The sequence below is a fragment of the Molossus molossus genome, unplaced genomic scaffold, assembly GCF_014108415.1.
Source record: "Molossus molossus isolate mMolMol1 unplaced genomic scaffold, mMolMol1.p scaffold_m16_p_3, whole genome shotgun sequence".
Taxonomy (NCBI): Eukaryota; Metazoa; Chordata; class Mammalia; order Chiroptera; family Molossidae; genus Molossus; species Molossus molossus.
Genome location: NW_023425366.1, coordinates 123,388,982 through 123,416,843, shown reverse-complemented (window position 1 = coordinate 123,416,843; position 27,862 = coordinate 123,388,982). Strand labels below are relative to the sequence as shown.

General features: G+C 55.0%; 3 protein-coding genes across 6 annotated transcripts; 2 read left to right on the top strand and 1 right to left on the bottom strand.

The window, feature by feature from the left end:
* The first annotated feature begins 6,956 nt into the window (after positions 1–6,956).
* Positions 6,957–11,571, top strand: IL27 (interleukin 27). The gene is made up of 5 exons (XM_036280058.1): positions 6,957–7,002; positions 9,242–9,405; positions 9,490–9,588; positions 10,404–10,562; positions 11,317–11,571. The coding sequence occupies exons 1-5, from the start codon at positions 6,972–6,974 to the stop codon at positions 11,569–11,571; spliced, it is 708 nt and encodes a 235-aa protein (XP_036135951.1). The 5' UTR covers positions 6,957–6,971.
* Positions 10,941–16,958, bottom strand: APOBR (apolipoprotein B receptor). 2 transcript variants are annotated; one of them, XR_004961685.1, is made up of 5 exons: positions 16,861–16,958; positions 13,034–16,540; positions 12,686–12,951; positions 11,994–12,598; positions 10,941–11,231 (listed from the first exon to the last, which is right to left on the bottom strand). XR_004961685.1 is itself a non-coding variant. In XM_036279946.1 (4 exons), exons 1-4 carry the CDS (start codon positions 16,915–16,917, stop codon positions 12,529–12,531), a joined length of 3,900 nt encoding a protein of 1,299 aa, XP_036135839.1. In that variant the 5' UTR covers positions 16,918–16,958; the 3' UTR covers positions 10,941–12,528. The 2 variants fall into 2 exon arrangements, 1 of the variants encoding a protein (XP_036135839.1); XM_036279946.1 differs by having other exon boundaries at positions 10,941–12,598.
* A 143-nt stretch (positions 16,959–17,101) lies between these two features.
* On the top strand, positions 17,102–27,594 carry CLN3 (CLN3 lysosomal/endosomal transmembrane protein, battenin). Of its 3 annotated transcripts, XM_036279994.1 has the most exons (17): positions 17,102–17,789; positions 18,431–18,628; positions 18,818–18,940; positions 19,141–19,213; positions 20,373–20,469; positions 21,206–21,277; positions 21,663–21,742; positions 21,844–21,929; positions 22,674–22,746; positions 22,830–22,973; positions 23,765–23,877; positions 24,611–24,657; positions 24,747–24,815; positions 24,908–24,963; positions 25,074–25,167; positions 26,996–27,136; positions 27,239–27,594. In XM_036279994.1, the coding sequence occupies exons 3-17, from the start codon at positions 18,895–18,897 to the stop codon at positions 27,356–27,358; spliced, it is 1,311 nt and encodes a 436-aa protein (XP_036135887.1). In that variant the 5' UTR covers positions 17,102–17,789; positions 18,431–18,628; positions 18,818–18,894; the 3' UTR covers positions 27,359–27,594. The 3 variants fall into 3 exon arrangements, with proteins under 3 accessions (XP_036135887.1, XP_036135884.1, XP_036135886.1); XM_036279991.1 differs by lacking the exon at positions 17,102–17,789 and having other exon boundaries at positions 17,809–18,628; XM_036279993.1 differs by lacking the exon at positions 17,102–17,789 and having other exon boundaries at positions 17,809–18,940.
* The last annotated feature ends 268 nt before the right edge of the window (positions 27,595–27,862 follow it).

The window sequence follows — 27,862 nt, the reverse complement described above, 5'->3', positions numbered from 1 at the left end:
AGGAAAACCCAGATGCTTTTCTAAAAAAGTATGTAAAGCCCTGGCTGGTTTGGCTCAGTAGAGTGTCAGCCCACGGACCAAAGAGTTGCGGGCCAGGGACAAACCGCAACCAAGGTATGTGCCCTTGACTGGAATCGAACCCTCAAATCATTGATCCACAAGCCGATGCTGAGAAATCCCAGCCAGGGCAAACATATTTAAAAAAAAAAAAAAAACGCAATCTGGCTGCGACATCTGTCACCCCATTGATCGCCAAGGTTGATTTGGCTGATCTGGCTGGCTAGGCTGGTGTCCCCCTCCTCCCTCACCGATCCATGTGCGTCCCTCCCGAAGTTGCACGCTTGGTCAAAGAGGACGACCTTCCCCCCAGAGGAGAGGACCAGTCTTCGGTCAATGGTATAGGAGTAGCCGTGCTCCCCTGCTAGAACCTCCAAACAAGCTCTCAAGGTCCATTTGTAGGAGAACGTAGGGTAGTCAAGCTTCTAAGACTCCAGGGACATCCAAATGAGGCGCTGCACGTGGCAGTCTGCCTTTCTTTTTTTTTTTTTTAATCCTCACCCAAGGACATTTTTCCATTTTTTGCTCAGATAGAGTGGAAAGGGGAGAGAGAGAGAGAGAGAAACATTGACGCGAAAGGGACACGTTGAGTGGCTGCCACCCGCACGACCAACCAGGGCCGGAGACAAACTACAACCAAGGCACATGCCCCTAGCGGGAACCGAACCCGGGTCTCTCTGGACCGCAGGCCGACACTCTAACCGCTGAGCCTATGGACTGGAGAATCCCGGGTTTGGTTCCCGCTGAGGGCACGTGCCTCAGTTGCAGTTTGTCCCCGGCCCGGGTTGGGGTCATGTAGGTGGCAGCCACTCAATGTGTCTCTCTCACATCGATGTTTCTCTCTCTCTCTTCCTCCCTCGCTCCCTCCCACTCTATCTGAAGATAAATGCAAAGGTGTCCTTGGGTGAGGATAAAAATAATAATAATAATAATAGCCCTGGCTGGTTTGGCTCAGCAGTTAGAGCATCCACCTGCGGTCCGGAGAGACCCAGGTTCAGTTCCCGTTAAGGGCACGTACCTCGGTTGCAGTTTGTCCCCGGCCCTGGTTGGTCGTGCAGGTGGCAGCCACTCGATGTGTCTCTTTCATGTCAATATTTCTCTCTCTCCCTCCCACTCTATCTGAACAAAAAAATGGAAAAAAATGTCCTTGGGTGAGGATAAAAAAAATAAAAATAAAAAGTATGTAAGAAGGAAGGATGAGCAGGTGGAAATGACAGAAGCAACCATATCCCAAGTGGTGCTTTTCTCTCCTCATCCTCTCACCACCGACCAGGTGACAGTCTTTGCTTCATGAGGTCTCCACATTAGAGCGCGGCCGGTTTCCAGACCACCAGAGCACACGTCTGTGCACTCCCTGTCTCTGCGGGGAAGGGATCCTTACGCCCATTCTCCAGGTGAAGAAACGGAGGCCAAAAAGTGGCTTTCCAGGGTCTCCCAGGAAGTCACAAACTGCCCTGCTTTGTCTGATTCTCTCCGGTTTCACATACGCATCCAGTCTTCTCAGACAGGTGGCCGCCCTGCGGGCAGGACCACGGTCCCACATCTCTGTACCGACCCCTACGTCTGCCTCCCTCCGGCTGCCCGGGGGCCCACTTCGTGCAGAAACGTGGAAGGAGAGAAAGGCGTTCCTATCAGCGTGCTGAGGTCTGGGGAAGACCCTGTGCCTTTGGGAAGGCCCAGAAGGTGTAGAAAAGTAGGCAAAGAGACTAACATCTAGATCTTACAGTTGGACATAGGGACTTAACGTAGGTGGGACCGGCTGAGTCCTCAGAGCCGTAGAGGGAAGAAGGCGTTTCTGAGAGAATGAGCCCTGAGGGGACAGGCCAGTGATTTGAGAGCGGCGGCAGAGGGCTCTAGGCGGAGGAAACCGCGCGCGCACAGATAGGCCCTCCCTGGGTAGGATGTGCCTGGTGTGTTTGTAGGGCAGCCTGCAGGCCAGGAGAGAACAGAAGTCAATGGGAGGTGACGTGGGGACCTCATAAACCACTGGAAGCGTTTTTGTTTTTACTCAGAATGAAGTGAGGAGCCATGGGAACCAGCGACTCAGTCACGCAGACAGCCTACTGGGACTCGGGACCACAGCGGCGGCAGGAGGAGGAAACTTAGGTCAGCAGAAACATATACATGGTGTACATTCTTTTGTATGAATAAGACAGTACATAAAACCATAAGCAGCGGGTGAGCCACATTCCTGGGCAGTGAACTGTCCACTCAGCTGTGGGTTCCTAATGCCACGGGCAGGACGAGCAGGGGACTTGGTGGCCAGAGGGGGTTGACACTGAATGGAGGCTGCCCGGTGAGGGCCCTGGTACTGGAGTGGGGCCATGTCAGCTTTGGAGCTTAGGGCTGCTGAAGGGACTGGTGTCTGTCTGCCCAGGGCCTATCTGCCCCTCTCAGACACTGGCATGGCCCGTCCTGGGGCTCAGCCCAGGGTCCGTCTCCATTCCAAGTCCTCTTCACAGGGAGGCAGGTGTTACCTGGAGGTCCTCAGATCTGTAGGTGTCCACACCATGGCCCAGGCCCAGCTGGCTGTCTCCCTGAGGTTTCTGCTGCCGGCCCAATTCTGCTCTGCTACACATCTGAGTCATCAGGCCCCTTTTGCCTGTGGCCCCCTGGTGTTTATTAATAACCGCTAACATTTTTGAGAGCTTCCTTATGGGTCAGGCTTTTTACTATTACTAGTAGCTAAAACCTACAGTCTTACCACCCGCCAGGCCCTGTTCTAAGCACTTTACAAACAATAGTTCATTGAATCCTCTGTACAGTCTTATGAGTTTATATTATTTTCTCATGTTATAGATGATGAAACTGAGGCACAGAGAGGTTAAGTAACTTGCCTAAGATCACACAGCAACTCCGTGGCAGTGCCGACTGTTGAGGTGCACACTTGTCACAGCAGTCCTGTCCGGCTGGTACGAGTAGCACACCCTCCTGGTAGATGAGGGAGGTTTTGTGCCTTGGCCAAATCACACTGGGCAGCGTTGTGAAAGGAGTGCAGGTCTGTCTGACCCGAATAGGCCTGGACCCATGACGCCCTGCAGCCTCCCAAGTTTATCTTCACTCATGGGCTGAGAGGTGGGCCTCATTCGACAGGTGCACCAAGCGTCTGAGCACCAAGAGTCTGAGCATCTTGCTCTAGAGGGTGCACGCAGAGCAGAGAGGGCTCCGCGCGGGACTTTCCATCCCGGCTGGTTTCTTTCCTCTGTAGCCCTCCTCCCGGGCTTTGAACCCTTCTTTCCTGGCACTCAACACACCTGGCCTCCCACCTTCTCCTCACACCCTACACGGCTCAGTCTTCCCACCCTTGCATTTACGTGAACACCCAGTGATAACCATTTTATCCATGAGAAGTCACCCCTCCTACCCCCTTTTTCTCCGCCCTCCCCAGGTGCCCTCCACGGTCTTATAGGGAAAAGGGAGGTGGGACCTTTTCCTCTCGCCAGGCTCCCCTTCCCAGGGTCAAAGGTGGGTGGGAGGAGGAGAAATAAATCCTGCTAGACCCTAGGTGTGGGGTGGGGTGGGTGCCTGTGGACCACGGGAGAGAGATACGGTGGTCACGGGACTCCAGGCCTCTCCCACCCCTTGTCCTGGGAGGGGGCAGGCAGCGCCTAGTCTCAGGGTCTCACATCCTGTGTTAGACTCGAGGTGGGGCCCCAGCTCCAGCTCACCTCCCCCCAGCCTTCCTGCCTTCACCAAAGCCCATCTTGGTTTCACACAGGCATTAGTTCCAACCCTCAATGCTGACGACATCACAGGGCCCAGGTATTCCCCTCCCAGCCCAGCCTGAAAATGGGGGCCTTGAGTTCCAGTCTTTATTCTGTCACTGATCTACTGGGTGGCCTTGAATAAGATGGTCCCCTCCCTGATTCCATCCTGAGGTCACATCTGAAGCTTCTACCTCCGGTTTCCCGAGCTCGGGCTGCCCATGCAGCCCATGGAGTGCCCGCGGCTCAGAGCTGTCAGGGAAATAATCAGAAACGTGTTGTATGGTTCTTCTCTTTTAAATAATCATCTACGTTGTAATTCTCTACATAATAATAATGGCAGCACTTGAAAATTGCTATCACTTTTCAATGAGGAGACTGAGGTCCAGGGCAGGCTAGTGACTCACCTGGGGTCACCAGGAGGGTCAGGGGCACACTGCAGTCCACACTTAGGGTCTCAGCTTCCTTTCCCATGGTGCTCACCACATCCCTTCCATTTCCTGCTGCCCCCATGACAAACCTGAACCCACCAGCCAAGATCTGCTCGTAGAAACCGAGGCCCAGGTAGGCAGAGATGGGCCCTGGCCTATCCTCCAAGGATATGGATAGAGGCTGGTGCTGCCCTTACTAGTCCTCCGGCTTCTTGCCAAGAATCTGCTAAGATCACCAGCCCAGGGCCACGCCCAGGAGCCCTCTCTACATCCTTCAGCACCTGGCTGCAGCCTTGGCCAGAGGGGGCAAAGGCTGACAGTGAGACCTCGGGGCTCAGACCGCCCCAGACCTGCTGCTCCACTGGGGTGGCTGACGGAGCACCAGCCTGAGCTCAGCCTCCATGTGCCCCCGGGGCAGAAAGCAGATTTGCTGGGTGATTTATTACAAACCTTCCTTTGTCGGCTACTGGGGACACATCAGTGCACAGAACAGGCAAAAATCCCCACCACGTGGAACCCACATCCTACTACATGGAGGCAGACAAAAAATAAATGAGAAAATATTAAGTATCTAAAAATATTATATATCTAAAATGCTATGTAAGAGGAAAATGCAGGAAAGTAGATAAAGAAGGCTGGGGGCAAGGTTGTATTTTTTAGTAGGGTGTTCAGTAAAGACCCTATTTTAGATGGTGACATTTGAGCAGAGATTATAAGGAGAGAATAAGCTTTGCAGATATCAGGAAGAAAGGTGTTCCAGGAAGAAAGAACAGCAAGTGCAAAGGTCCTGAGGCAGGAGCATGCCTAGCATGTTCTAGGAGCAACAAGGAGGCCAGTATGGTTGGAGTGGTATGAGTGAGGATAGAGTGAGCAAGATAGACAAATGTTAAATGCCCAGTGGACACAAGCATTGTAGCAGAAAGAATAAGCCATTCAGGGAGGAGGCTGGAGACAAGACCTACAGGTAAAGAGAAGGTTGAGGAGAGGGGAGCCCCAGAGAAGGCAGCAAGGGCATTCTAGGCAGAGACCAGCTTGTGCAAAGGCAAAGAAGTAGGAGGTGGCTCATCGTGCTCAGGCGTGAAGCTCCGGGGGCTGGAGCAGGAATCGCGTGGAAGGGAGGGGCGAGGCTGGAGCCAGCCACAGCCAGACTGAGAACAGAGCAGCATCAAGGGACAGAGGTCTCAGGGAACCTAAGAGAAGGTTGGGAGGGCCAGGAGGTTGTGGCCAGAGAGCAGCAGATGGGGTTCAAGGTTTGAGAGGTCAGGAGTGGCTGTGATCAGGGAGTGAGTGGGGTGGACATGCCTCTATGATGATGTTCGGATGGGGATGTGAGGAAACCAGCCAGGGCCTGTCTGTCCTCACCATGAGTCTCAGGGTGTGTGGGACCCCACAGCAGGGAGCCCCAAGTGCATGGATGTGGGGGAATGAGCTACCACCACTGGGGGGCACTGCAAAGGAAACCAGTCTGGGCTGGGCAGGTGTAACCACTCTTCCTTCTCCTTCTCCTCCAGCAGCCCTCTGGGTTGCTCCCTGGCCCCAGGCTACGCTGGTGGGCAGTGCCCGGCAGGGCTGAGGAGGCAGGGCACAGGAAGGGGAAGCCCCCTTGGTTTCTGTCTCACAGCAGGGGCCCAGCAGGGAAACCCCGAAGGTCCCAAAAGGAAAGCGGCAGCAGTGGGCCTCAGGGAAGACCGAGAAACCCCCATTTTCTCCCTGAAGATGGGAAGTCCAGGGCGGGGCTTGGGCAGGGCTGTGCTGGAAGGGAGATCTGTGGTTGATGTAGCCCAGCCTTGACAGCTGTCTACAGAGCAGAAACACCAGGACTATTCTGGAACCCGGCTGAGCCCCAATCCTGACCTCACACAACCCCAACCTGGCCACAGGCTGAGCTGACCCTGCTCATCACCTGAGCTCATCCCAGCCCACGCCTGAGCCATGGCCTGTCACAGGCTCGGTCAGGACCTTGACCACAGACCGAGCTCGTCTGGTCTGAGCACAAGCCTAATTCGTCCCATGCAGAGCCCCCAGATCACTAATAGCTCTGACCCACACTCAGAGCCAGGATGTTGGCCCCACACAAATCTCTGAGTCCAGCCCTAGACCATGATCTGACCCTGACTATAGAGTGAGCTCTAATTCAAGATCTGACTCTGGCATAAGGCTGAGCTCTTGGCCCTGAATGGAACTTCTCATCCAACCCTGACCCTGGCTATAGACTGAGCCTCGACTCTGCCCAGACTGAGACCCCTCTGCCCCGCACAAAGCCCCATCCCAGCCACCCAGTGAACCCCACCTTCCCTTGTATTCTCTTCCTCGGCCATCTGGTAAACCAGAGAGCAAGACCCCCAAGTCCCATCTGGTGAGCAGTCTTCCTACCTGGCCATTCAGCTCTTGAAGAACAGTAGGCTGGAGATGGCACTAGAATGATAATGACAGAGCAAAGAAACAAGAGGGGATTCGAGTCTCAGGACCAACCAGCAAATAGAGCAGGTGGCTCACCTAAGTGGGGGAAGTGAGCGGAAGACTGGACCTGGAGCTCAGCGGGGGTCAGCAGCTTGGATTGACCGAAACCCCAGCTTCCCGCCATCCCCCACCACACCTCCCACCCCCTCTGGGAAGGGAAATTACATTTCCCCATTTTAGCAAGGGGTGGTGAGGAGGGAAGACTGAGTTAAAGCAAAGCTGAAAGTACAAGCAGGACGGAAAGTGAAACTGGGCACAGCCCCCAGTATAAGACTCCCCCAGCCCGGGAGATGGCTGGCCAAAGAGGCTGGGCCCTGCCATGGGCCAGAAGGCAGGCGACCTTGGCTGGCGTGAGTTTGAAGCCAGGGCTTGGGGCAGAGGGGCGGGAGGCTTGGCTGAAACTGGGCAGAGGGTGGGAGACCTTGACTGGTCTGGTTGGGGCCAAAGGGCTGAGGGGCAACCACTTGGCAGAAACTAAGGATACAGGATACAGCTACCTGGCGGATGGGAATGAGGCCGGCATGAACGGAGAAGAGGGGTTGGACAGACAGGTGGTGGTTCAGCCGGGGCTGGGCAGAGGATGGGAAGCCTTGACTGGCATGAATGGGGGGCAGGAGGAGAGGGCTGGGCAGAGGATGGGAAGCCTTGACTGGCATGAATGGGGGGCAGGAGGAGAGGGCTGGGCAGAGGATGAGATGGTTTGACTGGCATGAATGGGGGGCAGGAGGAGAGGGCTGGGCAGAGGATGAGATGGTTTGACTGGCATGAATGGGGGGCAGGAGGAGAGGGCTGGGCAGAGGATGGGAAGCCTTGACTGGCATAAATGGGGGGCAGGAGGAGAGGGCTGGGCAGAGGATGGGAAGCCTTGACTGGCATGAATGAGGGGCAGGAGGAGAGGGCTGGGCAGAGGATGAGATGGTTTGACTGGCATGAATGGGGGGCAGGAGGAGAGGGCTGGGCAGAGGATGAGATGGTTTGACTGGCATGAATGGGGAGAGGTGGACAGGGAGGCTGACCTGGTTGGAGTGAATGCACGAAAGCAAGACCGTCTGGCTGAGAACTGGGGCTGGCTGGAGGAAGAACAGCAGGAAGAGTTGGCACGAGTGGGGGGCTGTGGCCGAGTCAGCAGCCCAATTTGGTCAAGCGTCCGATCTGCAGTTGGTGACAGAGGGACTCAGAGGCTGGAACCAGAGCAGATGGTACAGTCAGAGTAGGGACCAGGGACTCACGGATGGGGCCACAATCTTCACCAGGCAGGGCCAGGGGCCCAGGATTATCTGCAGAAGTTAGGGAGAAGCCAAGGGAAGGTCTGGGGGCTCCAGAGCTCGGGCAGGAAGTAGGGGGTCACGAGGAAAAGACACAGCTAAATGCTGGGTGGGCAATATCTTCTGGGGCCTGGGCTCCCCTCTCTCTCAACACAGAGCGGGGAAGAACCCCACTCTGCCCATAGCCCCCAAGTCAAGGAGCCTGGAAACTGGAGAGTCAGGTGCTGCCTACGCTCTCTGGAAGTCCATGGGGAAGTGGACCGACCCAGAAACTTCCCGTGGTCTTTTCTGAGAAGGCATTTCGAGGAGCAGAGCCCAGGGACTAGAGATCAAGGACAGACAGGGAAGAGGCATGCAGAGGAGGGTGAGCAGGAGCACACTTAGACTTAGGGGACTGTTTTGGTTTGTGTTTCAAGGAGAATTGTTAACCCCAGTGATTGCTGGGCTTCCTCTCCCTGGGGGGAGACCGCTGCACGCCGCCCTCTTCCCAGAGCTCGCGCCACACTGCCCCTTCCTTTTGTTCAGGAAACACAGGGCAGGAAGCACTTGCAGAAGCCAGCGGCTCCGACTCCCCCATTTTACAGATGGGAGCCTGGGGCATAGAAATAAGAGGTGACTTGCTCAAGGGAAGAACCCAAAAGAGAAGCAGGTCCTGCTTCCACTCCAGGCCCCCACCCCTGCACCCCCTGTTCCTCCCTCACTGCAGTGGGACCCACTCACCTTGGCTGAGGCTGAACCAGTCTGTCCTTCTGACTCCCTGGGGTAGAGCCTCCAGCACTGGCAGCCCCCTGGGGCACTAGCTCAGGCCATCAGAGCCGCCTGACCAAGCCCGAGGAATCCTTGAAGAGCAGAGTGTGCCTGCTGCAGGGCAGGTGGCTGCCTCCTCTGGGTTCCCTGGGGGAAGCTCACGGGATCTACATTTGAGTAGACCTGGAATCCAGTCCTGGTTCTCTCCTCCTCTGACTGTGTACCTTGGCAAGTCAACCTCACCGAGCCTCACTTTCCTCATCTGTAAAATGGGAATAATAGCACTCAGGTTGCCACACAGAGTTGTGCACTTAGTTCACTGGAAAAGATACCTGGCCAGGGGAGTGAGTGGGGCCCGTGCAAGGCTGCCCGGGAAAGGGCGCTTTGCTTTCAGTCATGCAGAGATGCTGTATGGGGCCCACTCCAGCTTCCACTGCAGTAATGGTTCTGAGAGGTCAGTGCGATGATACACGGTGCTTGCCTGCAGCACAGGCTTAGAAAAGGCATGTTCCCGTCCTCCTCCCAAGTTCTTCTCAAGCTTCCCCTCATTTTTCTCACCCTCTCCTCATCTCTCCAGGGCTTGGACTTTTGCTGCTCTCTTTGCTCCTGGCTCGAGCTGGTGTCTGGGGATTTCCAAGGCCCCCAGGGAGGCACCCCCTGAGCCTGCAGGAGGAATTCAAGGTCAGCCTGCATCTTGCCAGGAAGCTGCTCTCTGAGGTTCGGGCCCAGGCCCACCGCTTTGTGAGTGTCCCTAATGCAACTGGCTCTGGGGATGGGCAGATCCCCAATCCCATCTGGCCCCAACTAACAGATCTTGTCTTACAGGCTGAAGCTCACCTGCCAGGAGTGAACCTGGACCTCCTGCCCCTGGGGGAACAGCTCCCCAATGTTTCCCTGACCTTCCAGGCCTGGTGCAGCCTCTCTGTGAGTGTGGGGGTGCTGTTGGGAGGGGGCCAGGTGAGCTGGCAATGAGGCTGGGCTGGGAGGACAGAGATGAAGTCAGGGATTGATAGATTTGGGGATAAATCGGACTATAGAATCTGGATGGGGCTGAGTATGTCATTGGCTATAACGCTGAAGCTGAGTAAAGACATGGAGTTAGGGAGTAGGGAAGAGTGAAGCTGGGCAGGGGAAGAGGTGGGATGGGAACAGAATGATATGGGGACAGAAATCAGTATGGAGGAGGGATGAGAATGGGGATGGGCTGGGAATAGGAAGAAGGTTGGGATTAGAGTGAAAACAAAGTGGGGATGGAGACGAGATAGGGTTACCGGTGAGGATGGGAATGGAACAGGTTGGGATGGGGTAGAGGATGGAGAAAATGAGGCTGGGCATATGGACAAGGAATGGAATGGGAATAAGGATAGGAAACAGGTTGGAGACAGGCTGAAAACAGGTGAGGAGATGGAGACAGGATGGGTCAGTAGAGAAAGGAATAAAATGGGGTTGAGAGTGATAAGACCATGGAGACGGGGTTGGGTTAGACATGTATTCGTGTGTGGGGCTGAAAACGAGATGAGGAAGGAGATACGACAGAGGTCAGAGACAATGGAGACTGGAATGGTGATACGTGAAGGGAGTGGAGAAGGAGATGAAGTTGAGGATGAGAACAGATATTCAGATGAAATGGGGGTTAGAGTTTGGGATGGGAATGAAACCCAGAGAGACACGGGTTGGGTTTGAAGTGGGTCATCCTTGGCCTGCAGACCTTTCCTGACCCCTTCCCTCTGCTTCCACAGGACCCAGAGCGACTGTTCTTCCTTTCCATGACTCTTCGCCCCTTCCAAGCCCTGTTGGGAGGGCTGGGAAGCCAGGGGAGCTGGGCCAGCTCAGAGAAGATGCAGCTGTGGGCCATGAGGCTGGATCTCCGAGATTTGCAGCGGCATCTTCGCTTCCAGGTAGAGTGCCCACCCACCCTCCTTGACCCCCCGAGACCAAATCTGAGGGTCATTGGTTCCCTTTTTAAAATATCCCCACGCCCACAGGTGGGGTAAGTCTGGAGGGAGGTGCTCCAGATCCTCTGAGTGTGTCAGGATGTGTGAAAGGTATGTGTGTGAGTGTGTGTGTGTGAGTGTGCGTGGGGCCAACATGTGTAGCTGCCCCTGCTCCTGGCTCCGCCCCCTGAATCTCTTGGGGTCTTGGTCTTAAATGAGAGAGCTGCTCTGAAGCACCCAGCACCCGGCATCAGCAGGACCAGTAATCAAGTTGGTTCCCTTCTCCCCGACATCCTCTGACATCACCAGATCCTCATGAGCATTTCAAAGGGAAATAAGAATTTTACTTTTATTAAAATGAGAATCGAAAATGCAAGCAGCAGAAAAACTAGCCATATCACTTTTCTGCCCGTTTCTGATTCTAAGATGACCGCTAGGAGAGGACTTCCCAGAACCCCAGCTGCCCAGGGCAGTCCTGGAGAGAGCCAGCTCCCTCCACGAGCACCACCTCGCTCTGTGACTTCCATTTTCTTGAAGCAAAAAAATCATGAGGTGATGACATAATGAAAGATCTGAAGGAGGGGTTGTCCAGTGAAATCACGACTCTGTGGTCTCTGCCGTCATCTGGCACCACTAGACACATAAAGGAACAAGGATTCACTCAGCATCTCAGCCAGACCATTTTCTGACCCACGGGCGTCTCCTCGTCTCCTCGCAGGTGCTGACTGCAGGATTCCAGTTCCCGGAGGTGGAGGAGGAGGAGGAGGGGGCGGGGCTGCTCCTGGGGACGCGGGGCGGCCCCTCACAGGGGTCAGCCCCTGTGTCCTGGCCCCAGCTCCTCTACACCTACCAGTCGCTGCACTCCCTGGAGCTTGTCTTGTCTCGGGCCGTGCGGGACTTGCTGCTGCTCTCCCAGGCTAAGAACCCACTCCAAGCCTTGGGGTGTCCAACACTGGCTGGCTCCCAGCCCTGAAGGAATGATCTGCAGCCCCTTGCCTCACCAGTTAGGACTTTAGGACTGGATACTGGGCCAACAGGACAGCCACCAGCTCACTGCCTTCGACAAGGCAGGACTCCACTGACCTCCCTCCCCACACCCCACCAATAACTTAAGGCCCCTCCAGTCCTTGCTGGATATTTATTTCTTGGATATTTATTTATTGTTTAGGGAAATGATAGTTTATTTATTGTCTCAGGGCCCACTGGCTGTTCACCATTCTGGGCGCCTAATAAAGAAAACACCCTCACCCTCTCTCTGCCTCGCCTTCTGTTCAGAGAAAGGGTGTCTCCCACCAAAGGGGCCTAAAATGGACTCTGCAGCCTCTGGCCACCCTGGGCCCCTCTCTGCTTCTACATGTTGGGGTTTCTGGCCCACCTCTCTCCACTCTGACTTACTCAGTTGGTGGCTGCCATAGAAACCAGCAGAGTTCTGAGGCTGAGCTCCCATTTTGGAAGCTCAAGGTGGCTGGTCTGCTGATATCAACCTCTGATTGTCAATGGAGCCCCTCCTGGCCCCTTTCCTCAGGTCTGCCTTCCACCCGAGGTTTGCCCTCCTCCCACACAGCTCTCTACGGCCTTGGGGAGCAGTCTGGGAAGTGGGGGCAGTCAGAGAAGGAAGGCCGTGGGAGAAGCGTCTCTGGCCCCTCAGTCCTCGGGACAACTGCTGAGACAGGTTGGGAGGTAGTCAGGATGGGCCATGAGATGTGGTCCCAGTAGGGCAGGTGGTCCATCAGCTGCAGTGGAGTCAGATTCCTTAAGTTCGTGGTTCGCAAAGATGTCCGGCTCTGTCTGCTCCATGAATGAAACACCAAGATAAGGCCCAGAGGTTGGACAGGGTACATCCAAAGTGGCCAAGGGAGCCAGGCTGGGCAGGGTTCGGCCGAGCCCTCTGCCTCTTACTCAGGCCTGGTTCCTAGGTCTCGGTGCCCAGTCACTGGGGCTTTGGCCGGCCCAGTCTGGTTTGCAGTTCCTGCATCATGCCGGAGTGTGCAAGGCCAAACCTGGAGATGGAAGACAGGCCGGGAGCTGGTCTCCAGGTGTCCAAGCCTCCTGCCCATTCCAGCCCAGTCACCTCACCCGGTGCTTACCCATATCCCAGGGGCCTTCTCCTGGCTGGCACTGGGGTCCCTTCAGGCCTTGGGGGGCTTGGCTCTGGGGGTTCCTCTGGCTGGAGAAGTCTCTGCTCAGGGGCTGACAGCTCTTCCTCTGGTGGGGGGCTGGCAGGCTCCTTCTGCTGCTCAGGGGTGGGGATCCGCCGGAAAGAGGGCCGGGAGCGACGCTGGGAGGAGCTGCGGGAGAGGAGCACACGGCTCCGCGGCACAGAGACATCCAGGCGAGACACAGGGAGGAGGGCCTGCAGGGAGGGAGCACTGAGTATTATGGGCGAGCTTCAGATTCTGGTCTGTTTGGCTCCAGACCCTACCTGGATCCCTTACCTCACTCCAGATGCCATGGGCATCCCCTCCGGCACTTCCTGCAGCCTCTTCACCCAGCCCGGGCTCCGCCTCTTCGGGATCCTGATTTGTTGACTGGCCCTCCTGGCCCTGGAAGTCCTCCAGGTCTTTTGCATCAATCTCCTCAGCCTCTGCCCTCTGGTGTCTGGTCACCTCGGCATCCTCCACATCACAGGGCATTTGTGCCTCTCCTTCGGGGCTGTGGTCCCCACACTGCCCCTCACTGTTTTGTCCCTGCTCCCTTGCTTGCCATATCCCAGCCTCTTTTTCTAACAGTACCAGCCCTTCTGGGAGCCCTTCTGCCTCCACTATGGCCATGGTCCCCTCTGCCCTTGCCACCTGGGAGCCCAAGGTAAAGCCATCAGTCCCACAGCCTTCTTCTGCCACTACAAATTCCCCGACCTCTACCCACCCGACCCCTGGCTCACCCTCCCTGGCTTCAAAAGCCTCTACTTGGCCACCTCTGCCAGTAACCTCCTCCTCTGCTGAGCTCTCCAGGCCCAACTCCTGCCCACCTCTGTTCTCTCCCTCTGCAGCCTCCCTCAGCTCCTCACCTCTGACAGGTGCCTCTCTCCCTTCTGAGCCCCAGCCTCTCCCAAATGCGCCATCCCAAGCTTCCCCAGCCTCTCTTTCGGGCCCCTCCCCAGTTCCAGCAGCCTTTTCATCTGAAGCTGCCTTATTCTCCACAACCTCGGCAGCCAAAGAACCGGCCCGTGTATCCTCACTGTCCTGGAAGCTCAGAGCTGCCTCCTCCGGCCTCCAGACTCTGTCGGGTGTTCCACCTGCCTCCCATGGCACTGCGGCCTCCGCCTCCTCATCCGAGGCGTCTCTGGCATCTGACTCTCCCACTGACTGGCCTGTCCCTCCTTCTGCCCCGTGCCTTCCACCCAGTTCCTGGCTCCCGGCTCCACACCCTGCCTCCTTTGCTTCCTCCCACGCTCCGCCTGCCTCCGGCACCTGTGGCAGTGCAGACCCTCGGCCTCCTGCAGCCTCCTCTGCCCCTTCTCCACTGCCTACTCTTTCCTCCTGGGCGATCCCTCTCTCTACATCCCCTTTTCTCTGGCTTCCCCAGGCTTCTGCACCAGGCTTTACACACCCCATGGGCCTGGTACTAGCCTCCAGGCTCCCTTCTGTCTCCTCTCTGCCCAGGGCTGGAGTGCTCCAGAGCTCGTCCTCCGCCACCTGTCCTTCCTCAGGTGGTTCCACTGGGGTCTGGAGACCTCCTATCAGCCCAAGTTCCTGAACTTCAGTGACCTTGTGCTCAGGGCCACCACACTCTACTCCCAATTCTTCTCGGCCCATCTGAGCTTCTTCCTCACTCTTCTTGAACTCCTTTTCAGGGCTGGCCTCCAGGACTGCCTCAAAGTCAGCATCACCTTCAGCTTCATTTGCCACTTTGTCCTGGGAGAACTCAGCCTCTATGTCCCGGCAACTCTCTTTCTCCTCGGCCTCCTGTGCCTGCACCACCTCCTCCAGCCTTGCTTGAGCAGCCCCGACTTCTGAGTCTTGCCTTCCCTTGGCCTCTTTCCCATCCTGATCTGCCCTACCCTCAAAGCCCTCCCCTGCTTCCCACTCTGACGCCTGGCTCTCTGCATCCTCCTTCCCTGCTGTCTGGCCCTTAGCTGCTCCTCCCATTCCTTCAGTTCGCAGGGCCTGGGTCTGTTTGGGGAACAAGCTCACCTCAGCCTCTCTATTTTCACCCACCTCCTCCTCCTGGGCTCCCTTGGAGGCCTCCTCTAGGGCCCACAGACTCCCAGTACCCTCTGGGGACCTATTTCCTGGAACTGCCCCATATTCTGTCTCCCTGACTCCTGGGAGGTCAGCCGCCTCTATGTCTGAGGTTATCCTACCTTCCCCCACACCTGATGATGCTGTGACCTCCTCCCTGCCAAAGGTTGTCCCAGCCTCCTTCCTGCCTGAGGTTGTCCCGACCTCCTGCCGGCCTAAGATTGTCCAGGTCTCCTCCCAGCCTGAGGTTGTCCTACCCTCCTCCCTGCTTGAGGTTGTCCTACCTTCCTCCTGGCCTGAGACTGTCCTACCCTCCTCCCAGGCTGAGGTTGTCCAGGCCTCCTCCTGGCCTAAGGTTGTCCTACCCTCCTCCCTGCTTGCGGTTGTCCTACCCTCCTCCCCACCAGAGGTGATCCAGGCCTCTTCCCTGCCTAAGGTTGTCCAGGCCTCCTCCTGGTCTGAGATTGTCCTACACTCCTCTTGGCCTGAGGTTGTACTACCTTTCTCCCTGCTTGAGGTTGTCCTACCCTCCTCCTGGCCTGAGGTTGCCCCTGCCTCCTCCCAGGCTGAGGTTGTCCAGGCTTCCTCCCCACCAGAGGTGATCCAGGCCTCTTCCCTGTCTAAGGTTGTCTGGGCCTCCTCCTGGCCTGAGATTGTCCTACACTCCTCCTGGCCTGAGGTTGTCCAGGCCTCCTCCCCACTAGAGGTGATCCAGGCCTCTTCCCTGCCTAAGGTTGTCCGGGCCTCCTCCTGGCCTGAGATTGTCCTACACTCCTCCTGGCCTGAGGTTGTCCAGGCCTCCTCCCCACTAGAGGTGATCCAGGCCTCTTCCCTGCCTAAGGTTGTCCGGGCCTCCTCCCTGCCTGAGATTGTCCTACACTCCTCCTGGCCTGAGGTTGCCCCGGCCTCCTCCCAGGCTGAGATTGTCCAGGCCTCCCTTCTGTCTGAGGTCATCCTGACCTCCTCTCTGCCCAAGGTTGCCCCATCCTCAAATTCTGCCCCTGGCTCCTGTGTCCCCTGTGCCCTTGCACTTTGGCCATCTCTCACCACAGCCACCACCTCTTCTTCCCTCCCAGCCTCTTTAGCGCTGGCCTCCTGGATCTCCTCTGCAGCTGCCTCCTTGACTGTCTGTTCTGAGTCCCTGCCATCCCTCACTGCCTTCTGCTCATGGGCACCGGCCTTTCCCTCAGGCTCCCTGTGCCAGATCCACCCTGACTCCACCCCTCTGCCCCCCCCTGGCTCTCTTGTCCTGACCTCTTCCTCCTCCACCACCTCCTCCCCCTGTTCCCAGGTTCTCAGTGTCTCTTCTCTGTTCTCTTCCTGCTCATTGTACTCCTGATTCTCCTGTGCTTGGCTGCTCCTGTCTCCACCAGACTCAGATTCTGCCTCAGACTTCTTTCTGGCCTCCAAGGGGGCCCTTGGCTCCTGGCACCTGGAGGCCTTGGTTGCCTCCCGCACTCCAGAATCCTGCCTATCTCCTTGAGACCCCTGGGAGCTGCCATCTCCCCAACTCCAGGTCTGTTCTGTAGCTGAGCTTCCCTCCTGGTGTAATCTAGCCTCTCCAGGCCCTCTCAGTCCTCCATCCCCCTGGCTTTGGCTGCTTCCAACACCCTCCAAGGCCTCCTGGGCTTCCTCCTCCACAGTACTCCCTCGCCTTCCTGCAGCCACCTCCCCCAGTGCCTCGGCTGCCCATGCCTCCCTCCTCTCTGCAGTGGGGACCTCATCTCCCAAAAGGTAGGAGACAAAGGTGCTGATGGAATCCTAGAAGAATGGGGGGGGGGGAGACAATGGCATTAAGGGGAGGCCCATCCCTCTCCTGGGGGCCCTGGGCCAAAGGAACTCAGAATAGGAAGAGGGGTTCTGGGGCTGGGAGGAGGAGAACAACAGTTCTGCAGAAGGAATAGAAAAGGGCCTAGATGTATGTGTGGAGGTGGGAGAACTGAAATCCAGAAAAGATTGGGTTAGGAGGCTACCTGATTCTAGGGAAGGAATCTCAAATCTGAGGAGACTCAAAGGGAAGAAGGAAAAGAAGGTCCCAGGGATCAAGGTGAAAGTCTCTGGCATCTTTTTGCCCCTCTCACCAGTGTCCCCCTCAAAGCCTGATGCAGCCCAGGGAGATGTAGCCGGAGGAAATCCATTCTGTCTGCCTTTGTGTGTCCAGAAAGTTGACAATGACCGTCCCCACCCACCAAGACAAGCCAGTCTTCCCCAGGACCCAAGACACTTCCTCTTCCCGTTCCCCCCTGACGCATCTTTACCCCTGGCCCTACCCACCTTCTGCAATGCCCATAGTAGCTTCCAGCCAAGACTAGGAAATGGGTGTGCATCACACAGGGAACTCGGGTGCATATTTGGAGTTAAAGGGCAAGGACAGAAGCCAGAAAGAAGAAAAACGGGAGCAGGAGACCTCAGAATTGAGAATGGGGGAGGGGCATTTGGCAACTGCAGCTCAAGTGACTCAGGTCTTATATTCACACTTCAGCCATTTCCGTCTCCCCACAAGCCACAGCCACTCTGTGAGAGGAAGCTGGGGTTTGTGGTTCCTGTTTTGCCTGGGCACAAGGAGTGGGCATGAGGAGGGGGCTGGTAAGAGCTCTGGTTTCTCATTTCAGGGTCATTAATGCTTCCCCAAGGGGAAGAAGGGGCTGGACTGGTGGCTTCAATGCCTTTCCCCCTCATCTGTAGTCATTCTTGCGAAACAAAACTTGGCTAGGCTTTGTATTGTGGTTATTTGTGTCTACTTCCCACCCTCCTCTGAGTTCCTTGAGGGCAGAGGCCATGTATGACACAATGCTGAATTTCTAGAGCCCTGCATGGGTGGTAGGACCCCGTTTTTTTGTTGGTTGAGTGACTGGGGAAGAAGATCAAAAGGGGCTCATATCAAACAGCAGTCTGAGGGCCAGGTGGTGAGAAAGAGCTCATGCAGGTGGGCACCCTCATACAGGTGGGCACCGGCTATTGGAAGCCCATAGGAGGGGAAGGAGGTGATGAGAATTCCACCCAGAGGAAGGTAAGAGAATCCGCTCCTTATTTGGGACTATGCGAAGTGACACTGATTTACGTCTCTTCCCCTAATCCCCTTCCAGAGCCTCACTTCCTAAATTTCCAATTAGAGGAATGAGATGAGATCACAGAATCAGAATCTTGTGTCTTAGAATCATCAGGTCTAAGCCTGCTCAGCCAGCGCCCCTCTCCGGTGCTCTCCCAAGCTCACCTTTATGTCTAACTTATGATCATCAGTAACTTTCCTTTTTTTGTTTTCGCATCTGTAAACCCGGGGGTTGGACTACTTCTGTGATATTCCTAGGTTCTAGGATAATTTGGGAAAGGGTTCTCTTAACCCCTTGGATACTGCCTGTAAATAATTCATGAAATCCTCTTAGGTGGGTGTTACCTTTACATTCCGTTTCCAAAGCAATCTAAGGGCAACAGACAGGAAAAAGAATGACCTGAAGCTGTGCGTCTCTGTTCCCAGCCAGAAAGGGCGGTGTCTGAAATGAGTGGCCAGGTGGCCATATTTGTCCCTGGCAAATGAGAGTCCAGAGAGCTGAAGCCGCTCACAGCCATGGTTAGTGCTGGCACAACACAGTCACGGCCGTGGGCGCCGTTAGCCTAGCGTCCGGCTCTTCTTGCTGATCCCACCCACTCCAGTTTCAAGCCAGCGGTCCCACGGTTCCGCTGGCCTGTCTCCGTCCCACACCCGAGGCCGGCAAGGCCGACCGCGAAGACAGAGTGGAGACCCGGAAGTGGTGAGGACGCCCGAGCACGTGATGGGGGAACCCGCTGGTGCTGTCACGTGACCGGCCAACCTGTCGTTCCCCGGTGCGGAATGTTCAGCTGCTCTTAAAGGTACAGGCTGCTGTCGGGACCCCTGCTTTAGAGGGGGCAGGGGCAGAGTCCGACGGGTGGGGCGTGGTGGGGCGTGCGAGAGCGCGAGGTGGAGCCCCGGTTTAGCGCAGTGGATTGAGGGGCGCGAGTGCAGCAGAGGAGCGCAGCTGGGACCAGCAGTGGGGCGTTGATCCTTCTCACATGTCGCAGACCCTCATCTACCCCATCGGAGCCAACTCTGAACTCTCGCTGACCCTGGACCCCGGCGGGGACCTGAACTTGATGCCATGGGAAGCTCTGCAGGCTCGCGGCGGCGCCTTTCGGATTCCGAGGGTGAGTATTACGCGCCCCCTCGCTGGAACCACAGCCTCTGCCCCGCGACCCATCCGATGAGCTCGGGAGCAGGCTGGACCCCGGGAGAACCCCCGGGGGGTCATCACACACCTGGAGGGGTGGGGTCATCACACACCTGGAGGGGTGGGGTCATCACACACCTGGAGGGGTGGGCTCATGCCTTCTTCTCGCCCTCCCAGAGGAGGCGACCGCCCGGGAGCCTCGGCCGCCGGACCGCCAGGGCGCCCACTGGAAGAACGCGATAGGCTTCTGGTGAGTGGCCTGGGGAGTTCAACAGAAGTAAGAATGGGGTGGGAAGAGGAAAGTAAGAATTGAGGTGCGAAAAAGGAGCTGAATCCACAAATATTTAGGGAGCCAGTTGGTTTGCCCCGAGGCAATGTGTAAATTTCCCAAACTAAAATCATTTATTTACATGCAACCTTAGCATTTAGGCCAGATCTTCATACCACCTGTAGGGTTTTTTACTTGTTTTTATTACAACCAATTAAGCCTTTAAATTTGTAAATACACCATATTTCTTAAAGAAAACTTTAAATCACTACTCTATATGGAAAGCCAGTCTTTTCCTAATGCACATTTAAATAAATACATCACTGCTTTTTAAAAGATCATCCATCTACCTCCTAAAATCTCCTAAGTACTGAAAAATACTTCTAGCACCAACCTAAACATCCAGGACTTGAGTGGCAGATTGGGTTGGAAGTGACTTCCCGCGTGGCGAGTGACACAACTTCTCTGAGCCGCAGTTTCTCAGCAGTGAAATGAGAAGAGCAATAGTCCTCCTTCGCAGGTTGTGAAAAGGACATATGGGGTCTCTGGCGCTAGGCCCAGTTCCTTTCCCATCACTGAGTGCAGCTCTGGGAGATGAGTGTAAGCACGTGGATCATAAAGGACTTTGGTATTATCTTGGTTTGATCCCTACAGCACTCTGCAAGGTAGAAGAAAAATTTGTATCCCCACTTTACATATGAGTACACCAAGACCACTCAAGTAGGAAGCGGCAGACTTGGGACCTGAACATAGTCCTTTGGTTTCAAGCCCTGGGAGCTTTCTACTGTACCACAGCACATCAGGGACAGTGGACCAGTGGATGAGAAATGCCCCAGGAACTGGTGGGAGCTCAGAAGAACAGGCGTCAAGGAAGACTTGCTTTTCTTCCTTGGAGACGTCTGGGAGATTAGATGTGAACCCAAGTCTGTGATCCCGAAGCCCGTATTTCTAACCCTAACACTGAATGGAGATGAGGTCTGGTGATAGAGAAAAAAGTGAGAGCTGATTGAAGGAAAGGGGGAGGTTTGGTGTTAGGGTTGTGGATAGATTGTAGCCTGAAAGGAGGTTGTTTAAGATCTGTTCTTACATGTCAATTATATCTCAGTAAAACTGGGGAAACTATCTGCTCTGCTCACTCCAGGCTCCTGGGCCTTTGCAACAACTTCTCTTACGTGGTGATGCTCAGTGCTGCTCATGACATCCTTAGCCACAAGAGGGCATCTGGAAACCAAAGCCATGTAAGTGACTCTGCCTCCACCACTGTGGGAAGAGATGAGAGACTCACCCTGGGGCAGACGCTCCTTGAAACACTCATAGAATGGGGTGGCCAAGGGGTAGGGCAAAGGGGCTAAAGTCCCCTGTCTCCTATATCTAAGAGCAGGAAGCATCTTTAAGAATTAGTTGGTGCCATGTGTACAAACTCAGATGTTGGCTGGGTAGCACCATGGTCTAGGGCAGAGTTTTTTAACCCTCACACTGTTACCATTTTGGACTGGACAATCCTTTGTTGTGGGGCTGCCCTGTGCATTGTGGGATCTTTAGCAGCATCCCTGGCCAGTAGCAGCCTCTGCCCTCCAGTTGTGACAGTCAAGAATGTCTAGACATTGCCAGATGTTCCCTGTGGGATAGTCACCTCCAGCTGAGGACTTCTTGTCTATGAGGAGCTGGAGGGCACATGACCAAGGCGAGCAGCTGCCACCTTGCAGGTCCAACAGGGAACTTGGTCCAAGATCAGGTTTTCTGGAAACCCACATTTTAAAGTGAAAGCTTCTAAATGAGTTACCCAGATAAAGTCCATTTACAGGGCCAAGTTTGGCCAGTGGGTCATTCTGTGGACAGAGAGAAACTGAGGTCCAGGAGGCCCGGCTGACTCAAGGCCATCCTTCAGGTTAGAGCAGAGCTGAGACTCCAGCCAGGCCCTGTTTGTCTACCCTCTTGCCTCCCTGGGTGAAAGACTTTCTTCTTTGCCATCAGGTAGACCCAGACCCAGTCCCCACCCCCCACAATAACTCATCTCGATTTGACTGCAACTCTGTCTCCACGGCTGTGAGTACCCATCTCCCTGACCCCCAGTCCCACTCCCTCAGCATCTAACTGGGACTGTCCTAATTATAATAATTAAGACTACTGTTTCCTGAGTCCCTTCTGTGTGTAGCTGATATTGGCTCATTTAATCCACGCAGCAGTTCTGAGAATTAGGCACTATACTCACCCCCGCCCCGTTTCCAGATGAGGAAACTGGAGCTCAGGGAATGTGAATGCCTTGACCTGCCGCTAAGGAGCTGCAGGGCTGGACCTTGAACCCAGATCTGAATTCAGAGCCTGTGCTTGTAGCAGGTCTAATTGGCTGGTTTCTGTCTTTCCTTGGCCACTTGGTTCCGATGTTTGTCCCCAGGAAGGTCTGGGGTCTTACTCTGTTCTCCTGTCCCAGGCGGTGCTCCTGGCAGACATCCTCCCCACACTCGTCATCAAACTGCTGGCTCCTCTTGGCCTTCATCTGCTGCCCTACAGGTCTGGGAGGGAGTGATGGGAGGAGGGGCGGCTGGGCTCTGTGACGAGGATGGGAGGGCAAAGGAGGTGAGAGCCGAAGCTGACCTCCCCTCTCCCCTCAGCCCCCGGGTTCTCATCAGTGGGGTGTGTGCATCTGGAAGCTTCATCCTGGTTGCCTTTTCTCACTCTGTGTGGACCAGCCTGTGTGGTGAGTGTGAGATTTTGTATCAGTTGGGGGGCCCAGAGGAACTGCAACAGAGCATTTGTGGGAGTAGTCTCCCCAACTCCCCAGAGGAAAGGGATTATTTTTGTAACCCTCAGAAGCTGCTAACACTGCACAGTAGGAGATGGGAGATGAGGCCAGTTTGGAGGGGTAGGTGGCGGGGGACATGGAGGACATGGACGGAGTAGATGGAGATGGACAGAGGAACCGAGACTCCATCATGGGGTGGAGGAGGCATCAGGATGAGCTCTTGCTCCTGGTATGATAACGTGGGGTGTTGTACCATTCCCTGCAGGAGGACATTCAGAGGAGGGTTTGATTCTATATCAGACCTGGAGCCCTTCTCATCCAAGGATCTGTTTTGTTTTTGTTAATCCTCACCCAAGGATGTTTTTTCCATTGATTTTTAGATAGAGTGGAAAGGAGAGGGGGTGTGGAGAGAGAAATATCTATGTGAGAGAGACACATCAATTGGTTGCCTCCCACATGTGCCCCAACCTGGGCCAGGGATTAACCCTGCAACCCAGGTACGTGCTCTTGACTGGGAATTGAACCAGTGACCCTTTGGGGCATGGGCTGACACTCTAACTCTAACCACTTAGCAACCCCTACCAGGGCCAAGGATCTGTTTTTAGCCCCTCTGAGCTGATGCAGAGGAAACCATGGCCAGACACCTTAAGGAATTAGGGTATTGGGAAAAGGCCACTGTTGTGTTTGTCCTCCCCCCAGGTGTGGTCTTGGCTAGCATCTCATCAGGCCTAGGGGAGGTCACCTTCCTCTCACTCACCGCCTTCTACCCCAGGTAAGCAGACAGCAGGGAGTGGGGAGAGGAGGTCCCCCTGCCGGCTTTGGTCCACTTTCGCGCTCCGTTGTTCTCCTTCTCAGGGCTGTGATCTCCTGGTGGTCCTCAGGTACTGGGGGAGCAGGGCTGCTGGGGGCGTTGTCCTACCTGGGCCTCACCCAGATTGGCCTCTCCCCCCAGCACACCCTGCTGTCCATGCTGGGCATCCCTGCCTTGCTGCTGGCCAGGTAAGTTGTGCTGGGCTGGGAGGAAGATGAATTCGATGAGAGAAAACTAGATCATGATCCCGGGCCTCGCATCCCTACGGTCTTGTTATGAGGGATGTAGGTTCTGGACTCTGATAGGCCTGGGTTTGAGGCTGGAGCCACCACTTGTTAGCTGTGTGGTATGAGACCAGTCGCTTTACCTCTGGCCCGCGGCTTCCCCATATCTCAAACGGTGGTCGTTCTCCGTGCTTCCGGTGAGGTGACGTGTGTGAAGCATCCAGTACAGTGTGGTTCCCGAGGGGACTTGAGGGGGACAAGGGTGGAGTTGTTTGATTTTATGTGTGTGAGGAAAACCTTTTAATCAAACAAACCTGTGATTTCACAGATTATTGCTTAGGACAAGGCCATGTAGAAAAAGGGAATTAATTGAAAGGAAAGTATCAGGTAAAAAATATACGCAGGAGGAATGTGGATGTGACAAACAGCATGAAGACGAAACATGTGAAATTTGGGAGGTCCTGGCCTAGCACAGAGTGAACACGTAATAAATGGTAGCTGGAGTCATGAGGACGATGTCAAGGAAACAGCTGACCAGCGTAGTGTGAGCCAGGAGTCAAACGAGGGCCCTGGGGTGGAAGCAACCAGGAGACAAGTTTCAGCTCCAGGGAAGTAAGCGTTTTCTACAGTTGGCGCCCTCTGACACAGGATGGGGTGCCCCAGAGGAGTGTAGGAGTGAGGGGGCTGCCCTGGGCGGGGGTGGCCTTTCCCGCCTGCCAGGCTCTTGGGCCTGATCTCATTCCACCTACTTTTAGCTATTTCTTTTTGCTCACATCGCCTGAGCCCCAGGACCCTGGAGGGGAAGAAGAGGCAGAGAGGGCAGCTCGGCAACCCCTGATGAGCAGCGAGGCCCCCGAGTGGAAGCCAGGTAGGAGATACGGGAGTCCTCAGCGCGTCGCGCTCTCTGGGGCTTATCTTCCTCTCTGCAGTAGACCGTGGGAAGGGGAGTGGATGCATAAGAGCCAACCACAGTCATCTGTGCAAGAAATACTGGGTGCTTTCTATGTGTCAGGTGTCCCAGTCGCTGAGGGTGCCATGGTGAGTAAGATAAGGAAATGAGGCCGACTTGTAAACAACTGAACCAAAAATGTGCTTTCCACGTGTCGATAAGTGCTGGAAGGACCTAAAACAGTGATGTGCGAGAAAATGACAACTGGGAGGAAAGGGAGAGGAGTTCTGCTTACGAAGGTGGTCAGGGAAGGCCTTTTTAAGGAGACCTCACTGGGCTACAGTCAGGCAAGGCATCAGCCCGTGGACATCGGGGTGGGCAGGTTCCAGGCGAGGCCGCAAGTGCTGAGGCCCTGCGTGGCAGTGCGGCTGGATATTCAAGAAATGGACAGAACGGGCCAGTGGGGCTGGGGGGGGTGGGGATGTCCAGCCATCAGATGTACAAGAGCTGTGAAGAGGTCTCATCTGGTTAATTCTTTTTTGTTTTAATCATGGTGAAATATACATAACATGAAATTTACCAATTCAACCATTTTAATTGTATAATCCAGCGCGTTCACGCTGTCGTGTTGGCTGGTTGGTTCTTCCCAGCAGCACCCCTTTGCCGAGTCTGTATGCCAGCCTCACCTGCCCTTCTCTCTGCTCTTCTGCAGACGCCCGCTCAAGCCTCACCCTTCAGGAAAAGTGGACCGTATTCAAGGTATGGATGGTGGCTGTGGCCTGTCCCCATCTGTGGCCAGTGCCCTTCTCCCAGCCTTCCACGTACGTTATGTCTTCTGACTCCTCCAGGGCCTGCTGTGGTACATTGTCCCCTTGGTCCTGGTTTACTTTGCTGAGTACTTCATCAATCAGGGACTTGTGAGTAAGGGCTGCCGGGAGGGGTGTGGAGCAGAGATCAAGGAGGGCACTTCCCTGCCCGGTTCATCTCCCCTGTCTGGTCCTTGCTGCAGTTTGAGCTCCTCTTCTTCCGGAACACATCCCTGAGTCACGCTCAGCAGTACCGCTGGTGAGACCAGCGGCAGGACGGGCAGTCTGCTGGGAGGGCCTGGGGTTGTGAGGGGCTGCCATGCGAGTAGGCACCGGAGGGCTTCCTCCTACTCCCTGCCCCTGTCTAAGGTACCAGATGCTGTACCAGGCCGGCGTCTTTGCCTCCCGCTCTTCTCTTCGCTGCTGTCGCATCCGCTTCACATGGGCCCTGGCCCTGCTGCAGGTACCGGGCCCTGGGCCCTCACCCCATCCCCGCCTTAGCTCCCAGCTTCCCAGGCCTCGCTGCTTCCGTCCCTCAGCAGGAAGTGTTTGTTGCTCACTGTCATGTTCTAAGCACAGGAACAGGGCCAGCGGGGCTCCAAGGGGCAGATAAAGCTGCTGTGTATCCCAGCTTCTGTACTCTGGCTGTGCGGCGTAGGGCAGGTCTCTGAACCGACCTGAGCCTCAGTTTCCTTATCTAGAAATCAGGTACAGCCAACATCTACTTCTCAGGGTAGAAGTAAGAAATAGAGATAAGAAGAAGCATGAAAGAACAAGATTCTATACTGGGTCTCAATCAGTTAGAATCATTTATTTCGTGATTATTTGCACAAGTCTCATGCGGAGACACAGGCTTTCAAGTAACACTTCTAACAATAAGAAAATGCGCAGTGCTTTTAGTCTGGATGGTTAACTGTAATAGAATCAGAGGCATTATACGTAACAGATTATATATCTCAAGGCTGATGAACAAATTCAACTACCCATGACAAAAGTAGTCTACAGCTTTGAGAAAACAAACTTTTCCCTACAACAGTCTAAGAGAAGTACTTTTACATAACTGACCTTTATTGTTTCTGCAGCCCCGTAGGTAACTATTAAAATAAACTTCCAACTCTGATAGGAAAGTCCTTTGCCCTTTTTAAATTACTTAAACCTGTAACAAGATTCTAGACTAAGTATAGATTACGCTTGAGTGTTATGGCAACAGCACGCAAATATCCTCTAACCTTCTCTTTATTTATTTAAGCAGCACCACCAGCCCAGGGCTTTGTAGCCCCAAAGGCCCAAATTGTGTCAGTAGTTCTTGGCTCAGGATTCTTCATTAGATGCTGCTGAAATGTAGTTTATTATTTTAGTTATAATCTCAACCAAGGCTGCTTCATAGAAATAGGGGCTTACAATCGTTTAATTTTACAGAAAGCATCTAGCCTAGTACTGCAGACGGAAGTGTCGGCAGTGGTTCGCAGGTCACATTGCGATAACCAGAGTGTGTTCTTCTAAAAGCAGATCTCTGAGCCCAGCTCAGACGGAATGAATTAGAAGCTCCGAGGGCGAGGCCTATGTGGGTAACAAGATCTCTGGGTGATCCCCATATGCATCCAGGATGTGACACCCTGCTGGCATCCCCTTGCACACAGGGGTGGGACCTTGGGATCCCCTAAGGGACTTGGGCACAGAGGAGGGACCTACACCTTTGGGTGGGGTCAGAGAGGCTTCCTAAACGAGGTGGGAACATCCAAGCCCACCGTGAGGTTCTTCCACCTCAGCACTGGGCTCCTTCATCCTTTGCTGGCAGGACAATGAGCAGCTCCTGTGGCCTCCACCCATTAGATGCCCACCGCATTCCCATGATGCCGCAACTTCCATTCCCAGTTGTGACAACCAAGAACATCTCCAGACATTGTCCAGTTGAGAACCACTGGTCTAAATGTAGCCTTAGTGTGATAGAACAGGGAAAACTATTCAGGGAGCCCTTGGGAGGAGGAATGAGATCACAGGAGTAAGTGACCCTGATCCAAGCTGAGCGGGGGACAGTAGTGAGGGGAGGTGGAATGGCGTTCCAGGTGGTCGGAGTGACGTGAGCCAAGGGGTAAGGGAGGAGACCCACCAGATCTAGGGTGTGGTCAGGGTAGAGAGAAGGTGTGACCCAGCTCCCAGGGTCTATTTGGATGTTGGGATTTGATCCAAGCTTGCCAGCCCTCTCCCTCAGCATCTGGAGGGGATGGCAGCCTCCCTTCCTGCCTGCCTCGGGTCCCAGGCTCAGCCCTCCCCTCCACCTGCACCCACAGTGCTTCAACCTGGCCTTCCTGCTGGTGGACGTGTGGTTGAACTTCCTGCCGAGCATCTACTTCGTCTTCCTGATCATTCTGTATGAGGGGCTCCTGGGGGGTGCTGCCTATGTGAATACCTTCCACAACATTGCCCTGGAGGTCAGCACCAATCAGGCGAGGGCTGTGGGTGGCCTTTCTGGAGAAGGCCAGGGCACAGGTGTGGAAGACTGAAACCTCACCCCTGTACTCCACCCTTCCTAGACCAGTGATGAGCACCGGGAATTTGCTATGGCAACCGCCTGTGTGTCCGACACCTTGGGGATCTCCCTGTCAGGGGTCCTGGCCCTGCCTCTGCACGACTTCCTCTGCCAACTCTCCTGACACTGGGCTTTTTGGGACACGGGATGCACTAGCAGATGGGCAAGTCAGAGCCCAGGCCCACAGCCCAGGGCCTACCTATGAGCTCTGCTCCTGGACTTCCCTGCCCGGCTGGGCTGTGGAGAAGCGCCGAGGTCCTGTTCCCCTTTGAGCGAGGGACAGCAGCTTTCTCCCACTCTACATTGATCTTGGGGACTTTGTTGGCATTTTGCCCTCAGAATAAATGCCTATATTGTAGATTGACTTGTGCCATTTTCTGCTTGAAAAGAAGTTATTATAAAAGCAATACCAACCCACTTTGGAATATATGCAGGAGAGTGTAAAGATAGCATTTCAGCAGATTTTCACCTAGTCTTTCAGGCTTATTAATGCGCTCACTGTATGAGGCAGTCTCTCTACACTTTTCTCTGACACGTAAGTTTTCAAACATGCAGAGAAGTTGAAAGAATTTGCGCCGTGAGTTCTCACGCAGGTACTGCCCAGGTTCTAAAGTGGCCATTTTGCTAT